The sequence below is a fragment of the Carya illinoinensis genome, chromosome 11 (assembly GCF_018687715.1).
Source record: "Carya illinoinensis cultivar Pawnee chromosome 11, C.illinoinensisPawnee_v1, whole genome shotgun sequence".
Lineage (NCBI taxonomy): Eukaryota > Viridiplantae > Streptophyta > Magnoliopsida > Fagales > Juglandaceae > Carya > Carya illinoinensis.
Genome location: NC_056762.1, coordinates 14,774,598 through 14,797,375, shown reverse-complemented (window position 1 = coordinate 14,797,375; position 22,778 = coordinate 14,774,598). Strand labels below are relative to the sequence as shown.

The window sequence follows — 22,778 nt, the reverse complement described above, 5'->3', positions numbered from 1 at the left end:
GGCCCTGTAGTTCAACTTGGTTAAGGCTGTGGCTTAAGAATTCCGAGCAAATAATAAAAAGGTAGGGAGATAGAGGATCTCCCTGCCTGATTCCTCTAGAATGTGAGAAAGGCTCTTGAGGGTTGCCCTTGATTAGCAGTGAGTAACTAACACTAGACACACATTCCATCACCAAACTTACCCACCTGTCAGCAAAGCCCATCTTTTCCATGAGTCTTTGCAAAAAGTCCCACTCCACCGGGTCATAGGCCTTATTCATGTCAAGTTTTAAGGCCATAAAACCATTCAGTTTCCCTTTTAGTCTAGATTGCATAGTGTGCAAAAGTTCATATGCAACAATCACATTATCTGAGATTAATCTCCTTGGAAAAAAAAAATACTTTGAGTTGGAACAAAATCATTTAGAAAGGCACTTTGATTTAAAATTTCTCCAACAATAATATGATGATAACAGATTGGTTATCCTTCTAGAAAAATGTGGGATTGTTACACATCCTTTTTAGATATGTAACAATCCAATGGCCATGAACTTATGTCCCTCAATTAAGATTTTGGTAGTTGCATATTATAGTTAGGGTGGATATCTATAAACTAATGCTAGTAAATTAAGATGTGTAGTTGACTTTTGAGTTGTTGATAGTCTAATTTGAATTGTTCGGAGATAAGATATCACTTTTGGTTGACTAGCTTGATAGGGAGAGATGTGGTTATTATGAAAGGGTAAGTTCTCTTATAGACAGATTATTGGTTTAATGCATGGATTTGTGATTTGCATAAGGCTGAAAACTGACCAAGTAGGCTAATATCACCAGTTTCCCAAAAATTACAAGTTGGAGCAAATATCAACTCAGTGATATGAATCATGGAATGTAGAGCAAGAGTTGTTGGAGATGAAGAGCAGTTTTATATAATAGGTCTTCGCTATGGCTGTATTTCTTCATTAGCAGTAAGAATTAATAATTGCAGCTACTGCTTTTCAAGTTATGTATGCAAAATTCCAGTTATGATGAATATCACACACTCCCTCAATTGGTGGGCCATATGTTTCATGTTTTAATAAACTCAACAATTTGGTTAGTTTATATGCTAAGATAACCTACACACTAAGTAGCACAAGTATGTTAAACCCATTTCTAACTACTTTGGATATGTACAAATCAGAAAACTACTCATGTTGCTTGGTAAATACCAATTGTGATATTATTAATACTAATGTGTATATGTTAGACTTGGTTGAGAAAAAATGTACATGAAAATTAAAACGTTTGTAACTCTATTCTAGCACCCTAGAGAGAGTTGTGATTATTCAAAGAATGGTAGTAATTTGCTATTTGGAGCATGAGTAGTTTAAAGTGATACACACAAAGTCTACTGAACTACCATTCCCAGAAGAATGCCAGTGGGTGGGCGTGGTTGGTTAGATTTCAGAGTTAGGTTGTAGGGAAACAAATCTGATAGTAATTCCTACATGGAAAAAATTTCGTGCATCATGTGATGATGCTATAATTTGGTTGCACATATATTAAATAGTTTATACTCTCATAGCCAATCCCTTGCTATGGTAGATGGGAAAAGTAGAATTTCTATACAAAAGTTTTCCTGCAATAGTACATGATTACTAGAATTCAGATTGGGCTGCAAAGTTTTGGGATATATTGAATTGATATTCTGTTATAGAATGACTAAGGCTATAGCAAACTCTATTCTTAGAATATGCAACTACAATACTTGCAATAGCATAAAAGTAATGGTAGTAGGTATATATTGATAATTCCATGGGAATATCAACTATTGATATTGGCATTTTCCAAATTCATCTTTTAGGTAAAAATTTTCACTCTAAAAGTTTGTATATGCTTTATGGGCAAGATTTAATTAATTAAAATTAATGTACAAGGGCTGAATACACAATTACTATAGAAGCCTCCCACACCATGTCATGTCATGGATCACCAAAACAATATCTTAGTTTGACACAGTTCTTTTTGACAATTTCAAGAAACATTTAGCACCATGCTTTGTGGAGCAAGAGCCTGAAATCTGAATGTTTGGAGAACACATTAAAACAACATCACATTAACGCTTAGTAATCTGTCTATATGTCCTGACACTTATTATAGATGCTGTTAGAGCAAGAATTTATAATTCTCTCATGTACTTGGATTTGAGTTGCAAATAATTTATAGGTTTCATGGCCTTGAACTATTTGGTTTCAATGAATGTGGAAACATTTTGTATATATGAGGGTGTTTCAATGAATGTTGGTAGATTTGTCTATATGATTGTGGTTATATATGTATATTGATAGGTTATTATGAAAGTCAATTTTGGTTGTTATATTTTGATGTGGTATCTTCACCAATATATATACTTGGATTGTTTGTTGGGATAACAGTGAATTTAACAGGTTTAATTTCTACTAGTTGTCATTGGTGATAAGAAACTTTTATATAGTGTCTAGTTGGTGCAGAAATAGATTTTTTCACAATCTTATTTATAGAAAACCAGTTTCGTAGGAAAAATATACTGCCCACATAATCGATTCGTGGGAAAAAATTAGACCATAATAGCAAATAGACTCCAAAAACTGTAGACACTAGGAACTTGTCATGGCAAAAAAAAGTTTTTTCCCACAACATCGTACTTATGGATATTTTGGATATTTGAATTTTTTGCCACCAACAACACTGATGTTAAATGAAATGGTTGCAATCATATAAGTTCACAAGAAATATTAATAGCTTCCCACCAATGAATATCATTAAGATTGACCAAGATGGATTTATTCCCGTTATTTAGTCATTCTCATTGCAAATAACTCATCATAAATGCTAGCTTTTCTGGTAGTTAAATATCAAGCAATAGACTTCCAGGTTCTCTTATGGCTCCTTTGGACACTCAGAATATTTGTGAATAATATTGAAATTGTTTGAGTGAAGATATTTTATTGAATTTTGGGAAACGAAAGAGAAAAAATTAAATCAAAAATTAAAAAGTTAAAAATATTATTTGAATATAATTTTCAATATTAATTTTATTTTGAAATTTGAAAAAATTGTTTAGTTTTTTGTGTTTTGTTTGAGAGTTTTGAAAATTGTAATATTGATTAGGTAATAATTAGATAATAAAGTTGAAGTTTTGAAATTGAAAAATATTTTATGTTTAATAATGAAATATTTTAAAATACTTGAGAATACTTGTGTTCCCAAACTAACCCTTTGACTCTTTGTGGCAAGAAGATGATGAGCTAGCGAATATGATTATTCTAGAATTACCCAACCTTGATTCGATAACGTTTGCAAGTTTATTGAATTTTTTTCTTTATTAATTTAAATAATAAGGTGTGATGGATATGGCGTAATTGGTCATATAGACTTCAGAGGGGGCGCTGATCACTTGTTTAAATTGCATTTCTTCTTGGAAATTACATTCAAGGACTGGCCATTTAGGTTTTAGACATGTATGATATGTTGAGGGTTTAATTTTAAGCATCAAAATACAATTATTTGCAATTATATATATATATTATACTCATATCATCTTATCGCTTTGATTATAAAAATTGGATGTATAATACAATCATCATTAATAAATATAAGAAATTAAGCACTTGCAAGTGCTGTCCCATCTGAATTTCTAGTTTTCAACTCAAAGATCCTTAATAATATGTTCTAATTTATAATGTCCATATAAACAATGAAACAAACACTTTTTAAAAGGCCAAACGGCAGGATTTAGTTCTGTATCTTAAAACAACAGTTTTAATATATATATATATATTATATATGTTAGATACAGTTTTAAGATATGTAAATCTTGCAGTCCCTTAAAAATAAATTGGCTTACCGTGAAGAGTATTACTACTATGCTGCCCTAGTTATACCACTCACAAAAAGAAAAAGATTGAAACTCTAAAACCAATTAAATTTTTAATTTTTTTAATATGTACCGCTTCTATAAAATAAAATAAATTGTATAACTGGAATCATACATATCACTGCAAGAAAATTAATGATTTTTTATGTCACTTAAATTCGTCACAAAAAATACAAAATACATCACAATTATTTATTAACAACCAATTTTATATTTTTTATAACGAATTTAAATGATGAAAAGAAGTCATTTTTCTTATAATAATAGTAGCATTAATTCTGTTATCATGGGAAAGTGAAATTTTGCACATGGGTTATGTCCGGTCTACTTTCTTCTTTTTTCTTTTTCTTTTTTTTTTTCTTTTTTTAATTCAAATAAACTATGTGAAATTTGAACAGTCTAGCCAGTAGGGTACACGTCATTTTTAATATATATATATATATATATATGCGCCTATACGGCTGAGTAGACCAAAGCTGTTCTCCCTATGGACCTACATCAAACTTCAAATTAATTTGAAAGATTGCATTTCATGCTTTTTTCACGATCATTGGCATCAATTAATGCTTTAGACTTTTTCAGGGATATGAACCATAAAAGGGCAGCACACAGTAATGTCATACCACATCTTGTCCCCTGGCCAACCTTGGCACAACAGATGTTATATAGACGAGCTACGAATGCAGATTGGGCATATATGCAGACAGGAATACCACACAATCATTTGTGGATGCCAACTCAATGAAAGTAAATATTTGTGATGTGGCTTTGCGCATTTCTTACGTATAAGCCGCTGCACGTAAAAACTCAGACAGCACTTATAAACATAATTCCCTTCACAGACCCTACCACAGATAAGACCCCAGTGGTAATAATTCCGCCTTTCTTACACCCTACAGAATTAAGCTAATAATCCGGGACTCATTATTTTAGAGCTCTTCTTCTAGGCCCTTCTCTACATAAAACCAGTACTATATTCTCATCATCTATCTGCAGCATAAAAAGAAGATTCTGCTACACGAACCCTTACCCAACAGTACTGCAGATGAAAGTTTGCATGAGTTTGAAAAAATGGGGCCACTTCCTCTGTTTCTCTCTCACTATTTTCTTCTTCCTTTTTATTTTTGTCAGGATGATTCCTACTTCATCTTAGACTTTCCCCAGGACATGCAGTACTCCTCCTAACCCAGTCTTTATAAATTATACTGATCTCTTCTTGTTCATAAAATACCAAATAAACAAATATATGTGGAACTATATATGACCATATAGAGAAAATAAAATTCATTTTTTTTTTTTTGCTCAAAAGTACAAATAGTGTGCGAAGATAAAGCATGTATTTTTTTTTTTTTTTTTAAGTCAGTCATGGTTTCCTTTTTATGCTGTCTTCGCCTGCTGTTTATGTGCCTGCAATATTTTTGCTATGAGTAGTTTTAAACCTGAAACTTAGGTCCCGGACTAGTGCTGATACCTGAATAGCATGTTAATACGTAGAGTTTGATATATATTTATATATATATATATTATCTAAGCTGTGGTGGGGTACTGTGGCCGGGCGGCGAGCAACCGCTCTGCGCTTACAATATTTGAGGCCTTGATCAGTAGCTTTTCAATTAGATAAATCAACGTCACCCACAAAATTTTAACTCAAACCCACCCTCAATTAATTAGATTAATGAGTAATTGATCGATGAGAAGCTTACATATGGTTTGGGGAGAGAGAGAGAGAGAGCTTGAAAGGATAATTACACCAACCAAATTGAAAATATTCAAAGTCAAATCCCATCGATCTCCAGCTGATTGATCTTCATTGCATGTACTAGGAAAGAATGCGATGCATGCATGGAGGCCGGTGGTTGAGACTAATTAATGGAAGTTGATCATAATTATGAATATCTATATATTAATTCTATTTTTATATATTAAAAGAAGAATGGGAATCTATTATATATTAATACGTACAACTTGTACATTCCAAATTCCATCAATGATAATGCATGACCTCTTTATATATATATATATATATATATTAGTATTGGTTGCAGGCCGGGATACTGCATCTATACATGCATGACTGATTAAATTCCCTTAATTATTACCAAAAAAACAAATTATTAGTGGCAATGAAAAACCCAATATTGAAAGGATACGGCCATTCATAAATTCAATCATTTTGTCAATGATGATCATCAGTACTACTGTTACGTAGACGTTAGATCTCCATATATATAATATATTGCCACTACGTGGATGACGTGCAAATCGCACGTTTACGTGTACGCAATAATTTGCGCTCATGATCCAATCTCTTATAAGTTTGAAACATGATATAATTAATCTATTTGATTCTAAAATATTGAAATCATATATATTATGGCTAGCTAGCCGTTGAAAACTCAAGAACTACGCACGTCTTATATTAATATTAATATTAACTTTTACCCTATCATGACTAAAGTGATCCCTTCCCATCTTTATTAAAAAACCATCACTTATGATGGAGGAACTACCAAATAGACCAAAATAATAATCAAAGAATTACAAACACAAATAAGGAAGTCCCCAATAATTAGTGTGCAAAAGACCTCGAACCGTCCCAGTTCCAATTTCTACCTCATGATAATTATATATACAGAATTATTTTTATAATCATGCTTTAAAATATAGTATTTATAAATATATGTAAATTATTTTATAAAATATCGTTGATTTAAAACATATATAGTTTTATATATAAATTAGTACAAGGGTTGTGTTTGTAATTTTGTAATAATAAATTAAGAAACGTATAGATATATATATATATATGTCGTGTCAAAGCTAGCGTCGTTGTCAATATGGTAACCAGCTGCCTCCAAAATGATTCAACATCAATGAGGTGAGCAAGCAAATGATATACTTCGGCAAGATTTTCCACTAATCAGAGCGTTAGTTCGTGTGTTGCATCTGTAAATTTTTGATTCCCCATCTTGTCGTCTATATCTAATCGCTTGGAGTATGGTACTATCGTTTTTATGATCAGCTTTGAATTTCTTCACATATATATAACCCTAGCTTGTCTAACTGTATGTAAAAGCTCCTGGCAGGATCTTTGAAATTGGGTCACTACAAAATTTGAAAAATAATGGTCCATAAATTAACTAGTAATTATTAATTAATTAATATTATAGCTAGGCAAGATATATAACTAAATCTACATGATCATATATATTTAATTATATATAGCCTAAGATTCAAGTTGAGAAGCAACCATCCATAATATCTGCTTACATCATGCATCCATCCCATGCATGCATTTAATTAATAATTATTCCCTAATTAATTATTAGCTAGAATAAAGGTAATTAATTTTATATATACTAATTAAATATATTGAGAACGTAAGTATGAAGTTTACATCTTAAATTAATTATATAATTAATTAATTAATTACTTAATGACTGCAATATGCATGTTTTCTACTGTCGGGGTTAATTTGATAATAGCTAATTAATTAATGAATGACTGCGCGCAATATGCATGTTTTCTACTGTCGGGTTTAATTTGATAATAGCCATGTGAATGAAATATTATTTTATTTTATATTTATTTTAGCATCAAGAATATTTATTTTTTATACGAGAAATGTTATTTATTATTTTTTATATTACATATTAATATATGATTTATTATTTTTATTATTTTATTTAAACACACATATTTATATATTAATATATATTTAAATAAAAAATAAAAATAATAAATTACATTAAGAATATATTGTGTAGGAAATAAAATTTTTCTTTACAGATATATTGATATTTAATTTAAGTACTGCTCTAATTAAATATTTTGGAATGTATTGGAATTTGGTGCCTAAAAAGACTGAAATGGTACTTGCGGTACTTCGAGGGACTATATCTATCCCTCTTGTCTTGCGTACCATGATTGCCATTGTGCATATATATATAAATAAAAGAGATAGTTACAAAGAGAAATAATTTGTTCAAATTTTAAATAGATAAAATTTATTTTTTATTAATGAGATCCATCTTTTTATCAAAAAAAAATTATATAAAACTTTTCTATTTGAAGCTTTTACCTAAAATTACACAGATTACAAAACCCAACACTTTAGTTCTAACCAGAAGGAGAGGAAAATCTAATTAATTAGAACAGCGGCCGGCCTGCAGGACCATGAATGAGATCTTGGTTTCATCGTTTGATTTTTTTCGGGCACAAATAAAATCTATATATATATATATATATTATATATATATAGAGTTTTGTTACGTATAAGTAAAACTGCATAATAATTTGTGTACTAATATTGATTTCTTTATGTTCAAAATTTAAATTAATATTGTTTTCAATAAAATTTACTTTTTAACTAATAATATTAGATTGATACATATATTAATACACAGCTGTGTTTATAATTAGATTTTTTCATATATATATATATATATATATATATATATATATGATGTTGATCTTCATATTTAGATTTTGTCATACATCCACGTGATCAGTCACATTACTATTTATCATGTGATGCACTATAAGTGATTTTCTTATATGTTAATCACTTAAATGATCAACAACAACTTTAAATGTGAGTACTGTGGATATAATTGAATACAAAATCTTGATTTAAAATGGTCGGTCATGGTACTACGTACGTACATGAAGAACCACATCCAGATAAGCTAGTTATACGTAAGTACGGTCAACCAATCTGAGTCGGAGAATATTACAGTTGGAGAAATGGGATTTGGTTAGGACAATAGGGCTCGAACCATAAAGCCCGACTAGAATGTCAACCCGTACACATGATGAGAGGGATTAAAAGAAGAAATAGGGCTAATTTGGTTATATAAATATAATTATTTTATCTCATTTTATTTTATATAATTATTATAATTTTTAAAATTTTTTACATAAAATATAATAAATAATTTTTCCTTTTTAAAATTTTAAAATAAAAAAATAAAAAAAAATTATAATAATACTTTATTTAATTTTTAATAAAATATTTTATTTAATTTCATCACATTTCAACTGCATAATAGACTATGGATGAGATACGGCTAGATATTCAGGGAAAACCAAACCAAACCAAACAGCTCGACCGACCTTGTTTATAAGCACAAGCGCCGCTAAGTGAATAAAGTGGAAATAAGTACTCTCAAAGATCGTGATTGCCCATGATCGATATTTAGGCCGCGCGGGGTGACTGGCAATGAATTGAATGCTAGCTATAGTCTGAAAGATCAGCTAGCTAGGGTCCTTGTACCGCTCTTTTCAGGTATACTTAATCTTCACACCAAAAACGATTTATCTTCCTCTTTGAACAATTCACATGAATTTCCTTTGATGCATGGAAGAATGCCCCTCGCCGGCAAGACTCCGATCGAGTGTTTTGGTTTGTCACTGATCTGGTGTAGTAGTACTAGATCTACGTAGTACGTACAGACCGTATTAGGTCATGATTGCATCATCATATATCATTTCTTTTAAAGTCTAATCATACGGACCTACATAATTTCTAAAATAATGATTAATTCCTTGCATATTTAGTACTAATTAAAGACAGGATTTCTAATTCTTTACCATGTTTAAAGAAAATGTTACCCAAAAAAAGAAGGGGGGGGGGGGGGGGGGGGGGGGGTAAATGAACTGTGTACGTTTTGTACTTGGTTATACCGAGAAGAAGAGTGAATGCCAATTTTCTTTTTGGTGAATAAATAAAGCAATAATTTGTATATATCTAGCATCGATTTTTCAAGCAATTTTATTTTTATTTTTATTTTTTTTTATGAAAAATTGACTAAATTTATTCATGAAAGAAAAGTTACATCTATATATATATAACCAGATACATATAAAAAAAGAAATTTCTGATCACAAGCTGACTATTGTATTTAAAATTCTATTAATACACAAATTTCTTTATAATTGATATAGTCTTAATTATTATTGTAGTTCTCTATAAATATATAAACCATCTAAAAAATAATATTTTATTTAAAACAGAAACTGATAATATCACACTTTCCATAAGAAGATAAGACTTTCAAGCAATTATAAATCAGTGGAGTGGACGATAATTATGTGGAATAAAATATGGTAGCTATATAATGAACAGGACATCACCATAAAAAATATCTTGGTGAATATATTCTAGCCGGAAATAAAAAATAAAAATCGATTATAAATATTATACCCAATAAAAAAACACCGATCATATATATTGAGGTAGGGTCAAAAGATCTAATCAACAAAGATGTTTTGTCCAGAAAATCTAAGGGCCCTCTTTTGTGGGACCCCTTAAGATTTGTTGTCCCTTTACCTCTCTATATAACGCGCGCCACTGTCCTTTTGATCTCCCCCTCCACTCTCCAGCTTTCTCAACTTCTCTTGTTGCACATGAAGCTTTTGTTACTTACTTTTGTTACTTACTTTTTCTTCTTTCTTTTGTTTTCGTCTTCTAGCTAGCTGCGTGATTCTAAGCAAAAAATGCCCTACCTTCTAGACTTTATCTCCTCGACCTTATTCTTAATTCTTCCAGCAGCTTATTTCTTTGTTTTTTTGGCTGATTAAATTTATAACCTAAAGCTGTAGTAGTACTGTATGTATTGAGTCTAATTGGTATCACCCACGAATATAATTAAATGAAGGAGAGCGGAAGAAAACAAGGTGCAATGTCGCCATGCGCGGCATGTAAGCTTCTTCGAAGGAGATGTGCGCAGGATTGCGTGTTCGCTCCTTATTTTCCAGCCGACGAGCCGCACAAGTTTGCTAGCGTGCACAAGGTTTTCGGAGCAAGCAATGTCAACAAGATGTTACAGGTTCATATCCCATGCACGCATCTCTCTCTCTCTCTCTCTCTCTCTCTCTCTCTCTCTCTAAATATATATATATATATTAGTAATTAATGCTTTATTATCTTCAAGTCATTTTCATAGAAGTGGTCTAATTTAGTGATGTTGGGTAACGCTTAGACTTTTCAAATAATCTAATATATGGAGTAGAAAGGCGCAGATTATAACCTAATATTCAACATTTGATGACGAATTTCTTAACTAGTTTAATTAACAACACTCAATAATTTTGTCTATATATATATATATATATTTATCTCTTGGCCTTGCCAGGACTAGTTACTAATGACTTACTCCTGATATTGGTGTTTAATTCCTCGCAACTGAATAGTTGTCCTACTCTCCTAATTGTTCGAACCTTCTAGCCTTTAAAATATTAGCTAGCTGGAGCTCTCATGGATATGGCATCAGGACTACTAGGGTTTCAATAGTAAATTCGTACGTACTTTGATAGTTAATTAAATGGGTAAATATTTAATTAGGGGGGAAAATAAGTAGAGATTGCATTTGCTTCTTTCATGATATATAAAACTAGAGAGAAAATTCTGATCATCATGTAGATCCTAATTTGGACTTCCTATTCCTATTCCAATTTTATTTTTATTCTTTAATTTCCGTTTAATATATATTAACTTCTTCTTATATATTTGTATCTATTTCTGTGTTTTTCCTTGAAACGTAGAATATTAGTAGATCAGTCTGATCAAGGCTGCCCTTCGACGATTTTTGAGTTTATTTGCGGCGATTCGCCACAAAAGTACTCATGTATGTTGTATTATTCCCGGTAGAAACTAATTGGCAAAAGCTTATAAATATAACACAAATCTTCTCATTTAATTAATCATAAACCATGGATCGATTAAGATGCCTAGAAAAAAGTAGAAACATAAAAAGATAGAGGGTGAAAAAGGGTTCAAATTTTATAAAAAATGTATGAAGTTCGTATTGGGTAGTGCTATATATAGGTTGGTTTCAAGGCAAGATCAGCAGAACTAGTAGTACTTAAGCTGATCATGAACCATGATCACGCCGATCGATTTGACAGCCAATTTATCAAGCTGCTAGCTAGTATATGATCATGCATCATGCATGTCATACTCAATCCCTGATCTTTAGTATTTGATGCCCGGCCCTCATGATCATCAGATATTTAATAAATCATGAACGTACGGGCCGGATCGTAGATGACGTACGAATGCAATAATATATATAAATATGTGTGTAAAATGTAAATATACTTAATATGACGTACAACTATAAACGAATGACTGTATAAAAATAATTTTCATTTAATTTATATGGTTTGATGTGAAGAATTGTGTGGTTAGAAACTTAGAATTATGATTAGATAAGCTTTATTTATCTTTTTAGAGCTCATTTCTAATGATTTCAGACCTTAATACATTAAATTTCTTAATTTTTTACATGCATATATATTGTAAATTAGTCTTTACTTTTCTTTTGTGTGTGTGTATATATATATATGTGTGTGTAAGAAAAATCTAGTTACAAGTACAACTTTAATTAATATTTACATTAATCTAATATATGATTGATGAAAAAATAAGTTTTATTAAAAATAATGTTAATTTAAATTTTAAATATGAAATAATCAGTATTAATATACAGATTAGTACGCGACTTTACTCATACGCAACAAAACTCATTTCATTAATATAATTCTTTATCAAGTAGTAGTACCGTTTGCGACTAATTAAATTAATTAGGAAGAAAATATATATTCAAAAAAGCGAAAAAGTGATCTTCCCAATTCTTTTAAATACATAAGCAATTAAGCGTTCATGATGACTACTACTTGGATCTGTTATAGTGGTTAATTTCAGTTGGAGACCCGACCCAAAGTAATTAAGGCCGTACAGATATCATGATTCTGAGTGATTTGAGAATATATAAAGGATCTTCTTCATAAAATTAGCTTTAATTATTTGAAACACATACGTACACATGATTATGATGGTTTAGTTTAATTAAGTACTTGATCTACTTTACGACCATTAACATGATTTAGTACTGTCTGTTTTGGAATCATGCAATTACAGCCTTCCTTTTGGTCGACTGAGCATTAATATAATATTCTTAAATATTTAATTAATGGCAAAGCAAGTAATAATTCATGATTGCGCACCAATCATCGATGTTGCCAGCTTTTGCTTTAAGAACATGCATGATCATGTAACGACTTTGATTCATTGGCTGATTATAAATGTTAATCGATCCTAGTGCTACAGGAATCATGACGTCATAACAACGTGGAGCTAGGTACCCACTTCAAAAAATATATTATATATAGCCAACTTTTAATTTTGTTTCTAATTTCCTGTTTTTCTACATTCAAAACATGTACGTGCGTACGCGCGTGCGTGCATGATCTCTTAGGGGTACGCGGTACGTTGTGAAATAAATAAAATTAAATATGCAGGAATTGCCGGAGGACCAGAGAAGTGATGCAGTGAGTTCAATGGTGTACGAAGCAAACGCTAGGGTAAGAGACCCTGTGTATGGTTGTGTGGGAGCCATCTCATCTCTACAACAACAGGTTGATGATCTCCAAACTCAGTTGGCACTTGCACAGGCTGAGGTTGTACACATGAAAATGCGGCAGCACCCACCTTCTTCGATATCCAGTCCCAGCACCTCTAATTATCCACCCTCAACCATTAATCACCATTATCATCACCATCATGACCTGCCTTCTCAAACCAAGTCCTTTTTTCCCATGGACATGGTGCATGAGATAGACCATCAGGCCACTATGGGAGAGTCTTTGTGGTCATATTAGCTATCTATCTTGCTAGCTAGGTTGCCTTGATCAATTAGATTGATATATATTTTCTTATATATATAGGGCTTGCTCATGTATTGCCTAGCTCCCCGGCCTACCCCTCTCATATTTACTTATTTTTGTCCCCTCCGATCCTTCTTAACATATTATATATAACTTTGTAGAAGATCTAGATCTCTACCTTATGATCTAGATCAGATGATGTTCATGATCATTAACCATATATCATAAATTTCTAAACATGTAATTATGAGCAATATTATATTAGTACTAGTGTATTATATATAGTTGCTTGCCTTTTTAATTTTCCGCACATGTCAATGCCAATGAATATTATTTTGATCTAGTACTATTGGCTGGGAAGATATCACTTTTGCTAAGTATATATATTCGTATATATTGCGCATGCTAAGGGAAAACTTCTGTGCCACTCACCTGCATGCGGTATCAAACTCACGGTCATCTAAGTATACACAGAAAACCTCATGATTAGCCTTGCAAGCGCGCGCCCAACTTAAACTGATCGCCTTTACACATGACTCTCAATCTTAGATTGCTTACGTTTCACAAATTGCACTTTAAACATTAACCAAGTTTCATTGCCCCCCAAGTATTTAACACAATGATATAATGGCCATATATAGAAATCTAAGTTTTCGATCTCCCCTGTTGTGACTTCCCTCAACAACATAACCGAATCGATGAAACAGTACTTGGAAAAGTATTAAGTTAAATAGGTCATTTGGTCATGGGATATAGCATACAACATATAAAGAGAGTTGGGCCAAGCATACAATGCAAGGTCAATCTGCCTCCAAGTTGGGCTAGAATTTACGATATTTTCGGCCTCATATCAACAATATTGAGAAGGGCTTTGCTACATACAGTCGGGAAATGCAGTCGGCGTGCAGTCGGCTGTACGGAATGAATAAAAAAAATTATAAAAAAATTGTTTTATATTCAGGGAGACCTACATGAATTATAAAAAGTTATAAAAATAATTTTTTTTTTCATATAGGTCCTGTATTAATTTTTTTTTTACAGCCGACTGCACGCCGACTGCATTTCCCGACTGCACAAATCATTTCTGTATTGAGAAAGTATATGCACGACCCCACCCAGGTGATCAATTACAAGCCTTTACGAACGAAAACCATAGTTCTCATTAAGATACTGCGTCACAACTATGAATTAAGTGAAGGAAGCCTCTCAGGAAACTGAACGTACAAGAAATGAGAAATAAGTACCCACACTTAGCTTGTTTGAGGTTTAGTGACCTAAAACTTAAACACTAGTTACTATCCATGCATATGGGAAAAAAATTTGAACTGAAACAATATATAAGAGTACTTGTCTGTTTTGAAAGTGATGATAGATAAAGCAAAAGAAAACACAAGCAAATCAATCACACGACACAAAATTAACATGGTTTAGGAATGTGCCTAATTCACAAAGCTGCACGCGGCTGAAGATTTTATTGTACTGAGAAATCACAAAAAACACCTTAGGACAAAATCTCACTGTTCAGAAGACTCAGGACACATATACTATTCATTAATTACATATTTATAGTGTCACATGATAGAAACTTTAATTTTCACTTTTCTGCATTATTCACTCAAGCAAAGTGTTGAGTGCACCTCGAGTAAACTCTCTGTTCGACTTTAGTTTGAGCGAGCATTAAGCAAACTCTTTGCCTAAACTTATCTCGAGCATCCTATTATGCGAACATTGAGTGAACTTTCTGTTAGTGTTTCCTTTGATCGCAAACAATGCCAAAAGTTTTTCTAGCCTCCTTGAAAATTTGCCAAAAAACCATAATGCATTCTTGTTATGTCGTATCATCAAATCAAACCAACACATCAACAAACTAGACTCCACAACTCAACATTGTCCTTTTCCAAAAACCTTGGAGACATGAACCCCAGTACATATCACAAGCCCTAGAGAGCAACTAGATCATGCACACAGTTAACTAGTTTAAGGAGATTAGAGGACCTCAACGATGAGAAGTAGGAGGACATAGAGTCGGATCCATGGGACGAAATGTGGTTAGATCTTCTCATCCCCACAAATCAATAAATGGGATGTGATAGGGATGAAATTTGTTAGGGACTAAATGTACTTTTTGGAGACAAAATTTAAATTTCATCTCAAAACATGAAAAACTGTATAAAACCGTTCGAACGGAAGAATATCCTTTTGAATTGGATATTCTAGGATGAATTAAATCGTCTAAAAAGTATAAACCATTTGAACTCATCAAATTCTATTCAAACAGATAATTAAGCCTGTTCAAAGGGTGAATAATCTGTTCGGATGGAACATAAATGTTCGAACGGTGATTACCTTGTTCAAATGCATAAACAATCGTTTGAACGGAATTGTTTAATTGTAATAATATATTGTTAAAGAGGTTCAAAATATTGTTCAATCTTTGGAGACAAAATTTAAATTCCGTCTAAAAACATGAAAAACTATATAAAACTGTTCGAACAGAAGAATATCCATTCGAACTGGATATTCTAGGATGAATTAGATCGTCTAAAAAAGTATAAACCATTTGAACTGATCAAATTTTGTTCAAACAGATAATTAAGCCTGTTCAAAGGGTGAATAATTTGTTCGAACGGAACATAAATGTTCAAACGGTGATTACCTTGTTCGAATGCATAAACAATCGTTCAAATGAAATTGTTTAATTGTAATAATATATTGTTAAAGAGGTCCAAAATATTAAAGTAATACATATTTATTCCATTAATTTGTTATAATTTTCAAAATAAAATAAATGTGTATATATTATATATTATATATTTGATTTACAATGAATTAAAATGTTTACGAATTCTTAAATTAATTTTATGTAATTAATTTAAAAATATTTTAGTTAAATAAATATTACTTTAAAGATAGTGTCATTTCTTCTATTATCGTGAATGTTAAGTATAATGAAAAGAAAATATAATTAACAATAAAGAGGCTAGCAAATATTAAAAAAAAAAAAACTATACATTAATTACATCCCAAAACTCTAATGTTCAATACAGCATAAAAAAGTAAAATAATAACTAACAATATCTATTTGTTCAATAAATCAAAATCATTCTGTAAGGTAGTTAAGCATCCATACAACGCCTTAATCTTCTCCATAATGGGCTCAATGAACTCCTCCTTCATAATTTGGCAGTGCTCTGCCAATAGAACTCGTACCTCATCCAAAGTAGCCCTAGTAGGCTGTCTCTCAACACCGATAGCAACTGGATCGATAGGTAGAGGCAAATCATGTACTGCAGGAGTCTTCAACAAGTGACCCTTACTCTTGCCGAAGGTGATCTTGTTAAGAGGCCCCATCTGTGGAAACCTCCGCTCACTTGGAGTCACTGCAACCCCTAATCGGAGTAGGATTTTAGATATGAGTAGTGCGAATGGTAGACTTCCTCCACCTAAATACCATAACTTTGATCGAATGCGAAGGAAGAAATACAATGCCAGATCAATCGGCTCCCCTTGTGCTATCTGTAATAAAAATATGGTTCACTCAATCTCGAAATCAGTCTTATATTTTTTCGGATCGATGTTATACCCAACAATCAGATTAAGCATTCTGAAAATGCTATACAGTTGGCCTATCGGATCACCTTGTTGCCATCATATGGAGGAGCCGAAGGGTCTTGCACTAGTTGACGAACCTGATTGTTTGTGAGACTATCATCAGCTACCTCATCACCACCCTCACTATCATCTGAGCCAACATCCAGCTCATTGATCTCTACATCCGGCGCTGGCGATGAGGATGCGGCTGGTCTGTCCACATCAGATGGTGTAGCCGCTACACTCGATGTAACCACTGCAGTCGTTGCAAGATATGTGTCGGGCATGCATGGTAGATCAAGGAACTCAGTAATAATGCGGGGAGTGAAGATGATACTCACTCCCCGAATTGATAAGTTGTAGCACAGAGCGTCACCAAGCTTCTCTCCCATGGCACGGTAAAACTCATAGACCATCTCAGGAAATGCTGGCGCCTCTACATACAGATCGGTGTCCATCCCCAATCGGTGATGATTTTGTGTATGCTCCATCCCTCCCATGAAAGATCGTGGAAGTCATCCAGATTGATCTCCCGCTCAACTAGTATAGGCCTCATGGTCTGCTGAGCAACAGCAGCTCCGCTACTTTAGCCTGTCTAATCTCGAGAAAGTTTTCTTTCGCTGCTTGCTATTAGTATACTGTTGATCCACAAAACAACAAGGAAAGTAAGAATATAATTAAAATAATTATGTAATTATATTGTTGAAGAAGTATACTGTATTGAAATTAATTGAAATAATTAGTTCGAACAAAAAATATTATGTTCAAACATACGGATCTTGTTCATTCGAATAGGCAACATCTACATTCGAACACTGGAATTTGTGTTCGAACAACCATTTTTGGTCGTTTGAACTCAACATGCTGTTGTTCGAACTCAAATAAAGCTATTTGGCAACTCACATCCAATCCATTCGAATAAGCGCTGGCAGACAACATCTTTCATTCGAATAATCTTAAATTCCATTCGAACGGGAACTGAGCGAAATAGCCATGGTTGAGTTGACTCAGCCTTGAATTTAAAAACCAAGGATTCTTGATAATGCTTGGTTTCAATCGGTAGAAATAATTTAGGAGTGAAGCCCCATCATTTCTACCAATTATTTTCTTGTGATTTGGCTCCAAAACAACAAAATGGGGTTGGATTGATTCAAAATCTGACCCCCTCAAAACCTAATTTTATTTCAAAGAAAAAACTAATTTAATGAATAGGATGAGGACTCATACCTCTTGTAGTAAGAGATTTGAGGACGTGCGGCAGATGAGATTTGGGTTCATTCGAATGATTTGGAAAAAATGAAATAATCGGAGAAGAAAAACTGTATCACGAGTTATATAATCGTTATTCGTTCAAGTAGACAAGGTATTCATTCGAACTTACAGGGCATTAGTTCAAACGAAATATATAATAATACTAATATATATATATATATATATAAGTACAAAAGGTAAAAAAAATATGTTTTATATTACTAATACTAATGTATAATACTAATATTAGTATTAATAAAAAATTTCTTAACTAGTATATATATAATATAGTATATATCATATATATTAGATAACTATATATAGTATATAGTATAGAGTATATATATATATATATCCTATATATATAATAAGTAACTAGTACATATATAATATAGTATATATATTATATATTAGACCTATATATATAGTATATTGTAAAATTTACTTAACTAGTATATAAATAATATACCTATAAGTGTATTCTATAGTGATACTTAGTATACTTATATTTAATATACTTATACTGTATATATATATATATATATATTTTTTGAGAAACAACAACCATTCCATTAAAACAGGGGAGGGGAAGATACACGATTACAAGAAGGTCTAGTGACCATAACAACAGAATTCTCTCCTAGCTTAAGGGAATCCTTAGCCAGGTTGTGAGCCATCTGATTTCCACTTCTCCTAACAAAGCTCATAGAACATTGACATAAACTAGAAAGCAGCAAACTAATGTCATACATAACCATGCCCACCCTATCCCATCTCTCAACATGTTGGTTAATACAATTCACAATCTGTAAGGCATCCCCTTCTAAGACGACAGAACTGAGCTCCAATTCCTTAGCCAAGGTAGCCGCATGAAAAGCTCCTAAAGCTTCAGCCAAAAGAGGATCAGGAATGCTGGGGATAAGAAGTTGTTTTGTGACTAAAACAGTGCCCTCATGGTCTCGGGCCACCAGACCAATGCCAACTCTAGCTTGGGACACATCCACAGCAGCATCCCAATTAATTTTAATGGAAGCTGGAGAAGGTGGGGACCATACAGAAGCATGAGTAAGAGATGCAAGAGGTGTAGCTTTCCTATTGCCTTAGGCCTCCTTATAAGATGCAAGAGATATAAAGGCTTGTTTCACCACCAGATTGGGATGCATAAAGGATCCCTCAAAAAACAGTTTATTCCTTCTAAGCCATATGTTCCTGGCAGTAACTGAAAACAAATCCATCAAAGGTTGAACACACTGTTTGCTGAGGAGCTCGAAAAGTTCCTTGAAACTATCTACCCTTAGAGAACTTTTTTGGAATATTATATGGCCTTGACTCCAAACATCCATGGTAGAGCTGCAGCTCCAAAGAGCATGAGTGGTGGTTTCCTCTTCCAAGCAACAGATAGGACAAATAGGAGAGTCCACAATCTTTTTCTTGAAGAGATTGAGTTTTGTAGGGAGAGCTTCTAAGCATGCTCGCCACATGAAGGTTTTGGTAGCATTAGGGACCTGCAATTTCCACAAATCCGTCTAGTCCCTCTGCCTTAGCAGCCCTCTAGAAGATTGTCCCTTGAGCTATTCAAGATGCTCTTTCTAAAGATGGTAGGCACTCTTAACAGTGAAAGAGCCATCTTTGGAGCCTAACCAGATTAGTTTATCCATTGCACCAGAAGAGCTAATGGGAATTCTCTGGATCACTGCAGCTAACTCAGAGCCAAAAACTTCTGTAATCAAACCTCTATCCCATTGCTTAGTTTCGTTATGTATGAGGCTTGCCACTTTATCATCCTCCTGCAGAATATGTACTGGTACTTTGATTTTATAGCTTGTAGGTTGTGGCAACCACCTATCCTTCCAAATTTTGGTGTTATGGCCATCACCAATACACCAGATGGAGCCTTTTTCTATCAGGCCTTTTGCAGCACAAAAACTACTCCATATAAATGAAGGCCTATTACCTAACCTGGCTTGAAGGAAGCTAACACTAGGAAAATATTTCAGTTTTAGGACTTGTGCAGCAAGGGAATTGGTTTGCTGGATGATTCTCCACCCTTGCTTTGCCAAGAGAGCTAGATTAAAACTCTCAAGATCTCTAAAGCCCAAGCCACCTGCAGCTTTCGATCTTCCCATCTGACCCCAAGATACCCAATGCACCCTTTTTTCATTTTGTAGATGGCCCCACCAAAAATGATTCATAATTTTGTTGACTTCATTCAAAAGGGATTTAGGCAGTTTAAAGACCCCCATGCAATAGGTGGGGAGGGCTTGGATCACAGCCTAAAGGAGTATTTCCTTTCTTGCCTGAGAGAGAAACTTGTTTTTCCAGTTACTGATTTTTCCTCTGATTCTATCAATGAGATCCTTGAATGCAGCATGCTTGGATCTACCAATGAGAGCTGGTAATCCAAGATACTTTCCATAACATGAAGAAGACCTAGTTTCAGCCAGGTTCAATATGTATTCTTTTGTAGCTGACTTTGTATTGGGGCTGAAGAAAATAGATGTTTTAGTCTTGTTAAGTTTCTGACCAGAGGCTTCTTCATAGAGGTTTAGCAAAACATGAATAGATGACCACTCTCTTGCATTGGCTCTGCAAAAAATCAAGCTATCATCAGCAAAAAATAGGTGATTGATGCTAAGCTTCCCCCTGCAAATAGGAAATCTGTGAATCATCTTGGTGCTTTCAGCATGGTTCATTAAACTACTAAGCACCTCGGCCACCAAAATGAAAAGGTAGGGGGAGAGAGGATCTCCCTGTCTGATTCCTCTAGTTGGTATAAATTTGCAATGAGAACTACCATTAATAAGGAGAGAATAAGATATAGTAGTTACACACTGCATGACCAAGTTAATCCATCTGTTGCTGAAACCCATCTTACCCATGACCTTCCTCAAGAAAACGCACACCACTCTATCATAGGCCTTGCTCATGCCAAGCTTTATAGCCATGTATCCTTGCTTCCCTTTGCCTTTGGTTGCCATTGAATGAAGAGTTTCGAAAGCCAGAATAACATTGTCCATAATCATCCTGCCTTGAATATACTGTATATTAGTAATATACTAAGTACTTAGAATATATTATAAAGTATTATAGTACTATTAGTTATTGTTGCGCCTAAACTTTAACTCAAACTAATGAACTAAAAATTTAGTATAGTTTTACCTGCAAGTATACAGGTGCTGTAGTACCTCATAGGGTCGAATCCACAGGGATTGACTTATGTGATATATAAAATAAACTCACACAATGAAAAGAAATTACTAAAAGAAACGTGTGATCGAATATAAAATAAAATTACTGAGATAAAGATTTTTGAAATAACTGAATAAAACTAAAATGATAAAATGAATTGATATAGAGAAAGACTAAGGTTTCGAGGATTCGTCTAATAATTTATAATGTTGTTCCCGATCGATTTACTTCAATTAAACTAGAATAATAATTCCGTTTAATTAGAAGATTTAGCATTTAAAGTCAAGAAAAAATAGTTACTAATGATTAAGCATGAATGATTGATGATTATAACCTTTACAAACTCATTTGAACATCACAGGAATTTTTTTCAAACATTCACTGTATTCGAAAATCACAATGAATCAAGATAAATATATAAATAATCAAAATATCCAATAATAAATTCATTCAATCGATCAAACTCACAAAATAAATTTTACGTTGATCCGAAAACAATGTTTAAATCATTAAATTTCACCTCTAACCTTAGTACGAGAATTTAGCCAATCATGTTCATCATAAGAGCTTTGAAAATTATAAAAATAAAATACACAAATTAACACTAAAACAAATAATCTAAAACATAAAGCAAAAGTGAAGAAAAGATGAGAACAACAAACGAAAATAAAAGTCCCTGTCCATTCGGTCAAACTCTCTCCCTCGTACCCCATGTCGTCCAACATTCCTTGATCAAACAAAAGAGAAACCCCCACTCGAAGTTTAGACCATCCCTTTATGTTCAAATCTCAAATTTCTCTGCTGTCCGTAGCTCTTTGGTTTCTCTCAACCCAAGACGCTCTAGATCTTTTTTGTTCAAGTCTCAAATGCTTGGAAAGTCCCTGCCGTCCCAAATGAAGAAGAATACAAGCCTGAATGAAACGTAACTCTCTCACTTTTAGTCTGTTAAAAACTAGAGGAAAACTTTCATTGCTTCGTTCAACTTCCTCCTCCTTCTACAAACTTATACTTTGCCACTGAACCATGCTGAAACAGCTGAACATCAGGCCAACACTGTCTCCGCTAGTTCTCTGTTTTCTTTCTCTAAAAACAGAGCATCTTAGTCCTATTTTTCTCTATTCCAAAAGCTCCTTGGTTAGTAAGTTCCAGTCACGCAATAAGCATCGAGAGCCAGCGAGAGAGTGAGTTCCTCCTTCCTGGAA

At 33.0% G+C, this 22,778-nt stretch overlaps 1 protein-coding gene across 1 annotated transcript; it reads left to right on the top strand.

Moving 5' to 3' along the window:
* Positions 1–10,249: 10,249 nt before the first annotated feature.
* LOC122280735 (LOB domain-containing protein 4-like) lies at positions 10,250–13,829 on the top strand. Its single transcript, XM_043091742.1, has 2 exons — positions 10,250–10,706; positions 13,180–13,829. Exons 1-2 carry the CDS (start codon positions 10,530–10,532, stop codon positions 13,537–13,539), a joined length of 537 nt encoding a protein of 178 aa, XP_042947676.1. The 5' UTR covers positions 10,250–10,529; the 3' UTR covers positions 13,540–13,829.
* Positions 13,830–22,778: the final 8,949 nt, after the last annotated feature.

Excerpts from the sequence above, each read along its gene's own strand:
- LOC122280735 (XM_043091742.1), top strand. The coding sequence starts at position 10,530 with ATGAAGGAGAGCGGAAGAAAACAAGGTGCAATGTCGCCATGCGCGGCA. Across the intron at positions 10,707-13,179 it reads ATGTCAACAAGATGTTACAG|GAATTGCCGGAGGACCAGAG; the intron begins GTTCATATCCCA and ends TTAAATATGCAG.